Raw genomic sequence first — 7223 nt, 5'->3', positions numbered from 1 at the left:
CTATTCCTTTTGGGGTAGGTTGGGGTAAATATTTTTTCATGGGAGTATGCGATATACCTGGTAGGGGGAAAATTTGTTAAAACGGTCTCGCAGGTGAGCGTTGTGGCCCTTTGGGCTCTTGTTTGTGTAATGACATTTTTTTTTAAATGTAGCTCTTTAATCCACGAGTATTCAGTGGCAAGATATATTCACATTATTTTCACTCATGTTTATAACTCGGCTCCGTCCAGAATTTTTATCTGAATTATTTCCCTTTTAAATTGAACACGGCGCTTCCGCGAGGGCGGCGCTGTTCATTGATGGCTGTTGTGTTTATATACGGGCACATGTAGACCGAAAGTACTTGTAGTTTACGATGGATTTCTCGGCTCTCATAGCCGAACTGAGAAATATTGCAAGCAGTTATAACGGCCGAGACATCGACTCAAATGTTTCAACTGCCATGTACTGCGAAATGTTTCGCAAGGTTTGTGAATTTTGCCCTTGAAATGCAGTGGGGGTACCTGGCTTTGGAAAACGTCCACCATTGCTAGCGTTATGATCGACATAGCCGACACGGGGAACGTCACGTATCAAATTGCCCTTCGGTTGATTGTGTACTTGCACTTAAATATCTACTTTGTTAAGCTGTTTTTTTTCTTGTGGATAGCGGTTATAAATGACACATATTGTTAATAACAATAGTTTTGCTTTATTGACGAAGACCAGAAGACCTTTCCCCTCTAATTCCTTGCAATGCGCACATATATAGCTATATATCGTTATGAAATGGATACATCATTCGTATTTGATTTGCAGTGCCATATACATAGATAAATATAACATTTTTTAAAATCATATCTCTAGTATTTCAAGGTAAACATCTCAAATATTTTCGACGATCCTATATGGATTTGTAGGTCTACTCTGTTGCGTACCTGTAGTAAAGAATATAGAAATATTCCTTTTATTCAATTAGGAATTGAAAAGGACTATATTCATGCAATGTAAGAGAATGACTTGTATTATGCATAATCTGAAATCCATAAAGACAAGTGTTTAAATCAGATGGAGATATGTCATAAGATAAAATAAAATGACTTAAAATTATGTCTGCTACATGTATGGAATACAGTGGTGAATATCTAACTCTGCATTCCATGTGGGAATTGCAAGTCTTTCTTTGATGTGTGCAAATGTATGCCATGTCAAGTTTTATCTTGTAATGTTTAACTACCCAAGTGTAAACGTTTAAGGGTGCTGTGATAGATTCTGCAATCATTTGGGTAGAGTGGGGTAATTTCGACCACTTTTGCTGATTTGTGGCTTTCAATCCACAAAACATGACTGTTTTCAAATGTACTAGTTTAAAAAAGATTCAAAGTAATTGAGGTTGATTTTTTCTTCATATTTTTCTGCTTTAGGAGTTAAAAATGCATAAAAAATAATGAATTGGTTTAAAAATAAGTAAGCATGTTGCATGGGTTAATTTCGACCGGCCTTTGGTTAATACAGTAAAGAAATGGGTTGGGTTACATAAGCTTTTCAATGCTGTCTTATAGACATCTTAATTCTTATTCTTTATTCTAAATTCTGCCTTTAATTCGCCAACTCTGTATTTTAAAATTGTGATATATAGTTATGCAAATAGACAAAATTTTCTCAGATTCCACAAATAATTTCTTTGTTATGATTTTTAAATTGTCCAATTCAAAAGGGATTTTATCTAATATCGTCTTTTCATAACAGAATCATTCAAATTGTTTATATATGTATAAAGTTTGAGCATAGCATTAGAATTGCTTTTTTTTTTCTTCACTAATTTTTACCATATACATATTCATTTGGAATGCGTTGTATTACGTATTTTACATGTTTTGTTAATTTGTAAGAGATAGATCCTGAGAAATTCGATCAAGTCAATTAAAGATTAACAGAAGCAAAGTCCTCTGAAATCCCCCCTCCCCCCCTCCCCCCCCCCCCCCCCCCCGAAAAAAAATCAAACTCAAACAAATCATTTATTTCATGTAACATCATAGTGTTTTTTTTTGTTTCAAGATTGTTGCGGCTCTTTTGGTGTGTTGTTCTGATATTTTGGGTACTATTTGGATTTGTGCACCTGAACTGTGTGATACGATCTTAATACGACTGGTTCGTTGGTTTTTGATAGCCTCAGTCTTATCCCTCAAAGTTTACGCATTTGTAATAATGAAAAAAAATGACAAAAACCTGATTTTTTTTTTTTACATATGTTTAATATTGCCTGCATCCTCTCTTTTGTTAATTTGACGGGTTTGGAATCTTTTGGATGGCTCTTGTCATGTGTTAATTCAAAGCCAGTGCCGACTCCGTGTTCTCTCGCACGTCGTTCAGTGATGCACCTCGTGAATGGCCTGGACAATATATATATAGCTGGGCATGCATATGTTAATTAATCTGACATATTTTTTTTTAAATATAAAAGGTTATATGTAGATAGTATTGTACATGTACAGTATAATCATTTTTTTTTGAAGCAGGCCCGTAGGAAAGAATTTCACTTTGAGGGGGCACAACCATACATTTTTGGTTGGGGGAGGGGGGCACTATCAAGTACCAAAAATTCCTTGACAAGCAAAAAAAAAAAAATGTCATCAGACATTATTATTGAGGGGGCACAAGCATATAGTAGCTATGTTTTCTATAGTATTCTATATATCGGCAAAATTATTGAGGGGGGGGGCACGCCCCCCCTCCAGGTTCCTACTTCCTTCACATGGCATGTGAAGATATAACTCTGTATTGCATTAAACAGCTGTTAAAGACAACTTACACATATTTCAGAAAAAGTGGTCGAATTTGTAAAATTTTGCAACTTAAAGATATTCCAAGAAAAAGATAAAGCAATTTTAATTTAATTCGTGCTGTAGACTGTTGAACAAGGTTAAACTTAAAAAGAGGTTGTACGAGTTGTCTCTCTTGCATTTCCTTGATCAAATCAAGCACACAGAAGACGGGGACTTCCATCGTAAAAATGGAGACAAAAATAATAGTAAAAATATAAATTATTTATATCTCTGATCATGCCATATTTGCGATGAATAATTATACTAGGACACACAATTTGAGGAATAGTTTTTTATAATTCCTAATAAATTAAAATTGTCTGAACACTTCCGTAGATCTTTGTGTGGTGTTGTGTTCCTGTGGTCGAAATTAAACGTTGGTCGAAATTACCCTGACTTACCCTAGTGCAGTTTTTTTTCTCTCTTTCTCATTTGAGTTTATTTAAAAGAAATATTTACATTTCCAAATATTTTTCCTTTAGAATCTTTGCAAATTAGAAGACTGTTTGTTTTCTCATGAACTACCATGGATGAGCAAGAATATCTCCATTTTGACATCATAATACCATTTAGTGCAAACTGTTTTTTTTCAAAAATGATTGTTGAAAGACATAAATTTGTGGCAAGTCATCAGACAAATAATGTAAATTTGTATCATGGTTGTGGTGTTTTTCCTTTGAAGATTGCTGTGCATTAAATCTTGATATCGTTGAGGAGGCAGAGCTTAGTGTATGCGGTATCAAGCAAGTCAGGAAGTTATTGCACATACAATAACTTCCAAAATATACGTGATACCATATACATAAGCTAGCATGAATACCGTAGTACAAAAAAGGTTTTAAACATTGTTTTTATTCATTACTAGCAAACTTTGTAAAATCTAATCTGCTAATATGTAATCTGATCAGAAAGGAAAACAAAACTAACAGCTTTACACATGAGTGCAGCAAATCGAAAATTAAATAAAAAAAAACCAGCTTATTTCTTTAAATTGAATGAAATGTTGCAGTTCCTTAAATATAGGTTGAATTTATAAAAATAAATGATTTTATAAAGTGTATACTGGGACGTAGCAGTTGAAGGGGGGGTGGGGGGGGGGTTAGTCAGGAAAATGCCCGTCGGTGAGAAAATTGGAAAACTTCTCTTGTCTTTAAATGTAAAATTCCATACTCAATTACCAGTAGAAATACTAATCTCAGAAAAAAGTAGAGGGACCCCCCCCTTCCGTAATACTACATGCCTAGTATGATTGATCAAAATTTCCTCATTAATATTAAAGGAGCCGTATTTAACATCTACTTAATTTGCTATTACAGATAACTCTTGATGGCTCGAACTTCGATCTCTTGAAGTTCTTGATCGCTCGAAGTGAGTCTCCGGTCCCGAATTTTTCCCCTATATAACTAAGCAAATTTACTCTTGATTTCTCAAACTCTTGATCTCTCGAAACCCTTGATCCCTCAAAGTCAAAATGCAGTCCCACTATGCATATTCTATTAAAATTTACCCTTGATACCTCGAAGTGGCTATGTGTATACAAGGTTATATAATTAGCACCTTTACCTGGACATTTAAATGGCCCCAGGCAGAAGACGCGGGTCTCGAGGAACGGGAAGTTCATCCAGGTGACACTTATGCTGCAAGATGATAATTGATTTATAATTTATCATATTTTGCCTATATGCTATTAAAATAATTATCATCGACTGTTTTACGATAATTCAGAGACGCAGTGTCAGTGAAAAGTAGTATTAAATTGATTAAAAGACGAAACACTAATTTAATTTTTATTTCGAGTCAGTGTCAAAGTTAAACGTAATATGAAAAAGCAAAAACAGCCTCAATATCAATATGACGACTATGATTGGACAAATACTTACAGAACTGAGTTCAGTGATCATGTTTGGAATAGTCAATGCTATGTACGATGCTGTAAAATGTCGTTTTCATGTAACGAATGTGTAGTATGATGTCTGTATTACAAAGAATAAATAAATATACATGAAATGACGATATACATCTTTTGCTTTTCTCAGTTTAATGAAATATTCATCTAAATTACGAAAAAATATCGTTGTTTTATAAAAACCATGTGTAAAAGGTTAGCACTGCATGAAAATCATTACATCCAGTAAAACTAATTTTAAAACCTGTCAACAAACCCGGAAAATTCCGGACTCTTGAAAACTCGAACTCTTGATCTCTCGAAGTTTTTCCTCGGTCCCGCGGACTTCAAGGTCGAGAGTTGCCTGTATTTCAGTTTTTAAGGTACTGTAACAAAACAGTTACTTGCTGTGGTAGATTCGTTGACTGGTGGTTTCCAATCCAGAAAATCCAAGTTAAAATTACTTATATCTAAGTGTTCCTACAAACTGAAATCCATATACATACAAAGTCTGGTACACTGAAAGTTTATGAGAATTTTAAAAAACATACACACACAAAACCCTCTTTTTCCTTCTCAACTTTGTTCACAGCAACTGAAAAATTTCAAATGGGTCCGACAGTGCAGGGCTCTTGCTAAATTAACATCCATCTTGTCACTTTGCATTGCGCAAGTAAAATAAATTTGGGACGAAAAAATATTGTCAATTTGGGTGGAATTAAATCAAAGGGTCATGTGGCATATGATTGACATAATACAAGTTCCTTATTGAACAATTAATTTGGGTATCACATGATATTCTGATGGGTGTGAACTCATCACCACCCATCAGAATATCTTGTGATACCCAAAATGATTGTTCAATAACTATAACATAAGATATGAATTTTATTTTTTGAGAATTCATGAGGTACATGAACTACAATGCTGCATCTTTATCATGAAGTGCTGACATGCTTCATGAAATATGCGGGGATGAAGCATCGTAGTTCATGTCTTCATGAATTCTCAAAAAATAATTCACTTCTTAAGTGACTGCCAAGCCTATAAATAGTGCAGAACAGTTACGTTATCAGTTTAAAGTGGAAATTAGCTTCCTGTTATATTTGAGATTTATTTGGTTTTAACCTGTAAGTGTAAAGAAGATGCATGCCAAATATGAATTTGTTCTAAAATGTTAAAAAACGATTGTTAAATACTGAAATAGGCATTGTCATGACAATCTAGAGTTACTGCCCTTGATAGTGCTGTTTTCATGGTGGTCTAGATCTTGTGAGATTTTAGGGTACAAACAATCAATGCCACCTCATACAACACTCACAACAGGTCTTTATATTTGTCGGAGTGATTATTGCCTAATTTTTTGCCCACATTCCTTTAATGCGTACAAATTATCTATTGTTAGTAATTGTTAGTACATCATTGTCTCCAACACATACTGTAGATTCCTTATTTTACGTGAGTACTTATTATCGCGAAATGACCCAAGGGCGTCAAATCGCGAGAATAATAATTCACGAATGGTTGATTTATCTAGAGATTTTACATACATTAAAGCACCATAAAAATAAAAGCGAGTAATTTTATTTCGCGAGCGGTGCTTCTCGCGTAATTACGTGATAATTTATTCCTCGCGTATATTTAGGAATCTACAGTAGGCTTAACCTGTCTCCAGTACCAACAAGTACCTGTACAAATGGCAATCACAATCACAGCTTTTGTGATCTCAAGCATTGTAATTGAAGAGGAAGTGTTATACTGCTATGTGGGATTTGAGCATTTTTATGTAAATGTGTTTGTTTTACACAGATTCTACAGAAGGCGGAGAGTGAGGTGGCAGCATATGATGACCAAATCGTGATTCTCTGGATGACTCTATCCCAACTCTGTCAGACCTACAAAACCCTCACCAAGTGTAAAGAACGCAACAACCTTTACCAGCATATATTTCTGTAAGCCCTCTTTGTCATGGACAGATATGCATAGTTGCCAACTCACCCAATTTCATCGGGTTACACATGATTTTTCGACCCTTTTTGTCGAGCAACCCAAAAATCTCCCGATTTCCGGATTTAGTTCGTAAATTAGTTTGCACTTTTAACTTCCAGTAAACAATGCCAATGGCTATGTTCAGTAGGCTGTGTACCAGTAAATTATCAGTGCAGGTGTAAATAAACAATTATCTAGGAGTTGTTTGACAAATCAAAGTTTGAAGTTATTATAAAATGGTTTCCGATAGAACAAGATCGTTATCAGGCTAGCAGGAACAAATTAAACCAAGAAAAAGAAAATCAGTATTTATGTATTTATCAAGGAAGCTTGGAAACAACTTTTATTAGATAAAATAAAGTGATCAAAGACAGTGTGGGGCTGACTGTACATTCAGTTCATATTGCAATTGTAAATAAGGTCTGGAGATGAAAAATAACTTCAAAACCAAGATTGGAATGCTGTCAAATTTAGCACAAACTTCCCATGTGCTTCATATCAGCAATGCAGATTCTCAAAAGGCTTTCATTATTCAAAAAATGCAC

At 34.6% G+C, this 7223-nt stretch overlaps 1 protein-coding gene across 1 annotated transcript in view; it reads left to right on the top strand.

Moving 5' to 3' along the window:
- Positions 1–293: 293 nt before the first annotated feature.
- The window catches only part of LOC133195206 (serine-rich adhesin for platelets-like), a 36761-nt gene continuing 29831 nt past the window's right edge, over positions 294–7223 (top strand). The window contains exons 1-2 of the mRNA XM_061331063.1: positions 294–466; positions 6499–6641. Coding sequence (XP_061187047.1) covers positions 356–466; positions 6499–6641 — 254 coding nt within the window. The 5' untranslated portion in view covers positions 294–355. The remainder of the gene's footprint in view (positions 467–6498; positions 6642–7223) is intronic.

Source organism: Saccostrea echinata, unplaced genomic scaffold (genome assembly GCF_033153115.1).
Source record: "Saccostrea echinata isolate AGI-Se365-2 ecotype Australia unplaced genomic scaffold, CSIRO_AGI_Sech_v1 ptg000029l, whole genome shotgun sequence".
Classification (NCBI taxonomy): Eukaryota; Metazoa; Mollusca; class Bivalvia; order Ostreida; family Ostreidae; genus Saccostrea; species Saccostrea echinata.
Note: the sequence above shows the minus strand (reverse complement) of the source record. Positions and strands in the feature narration are given on the sequence as shown.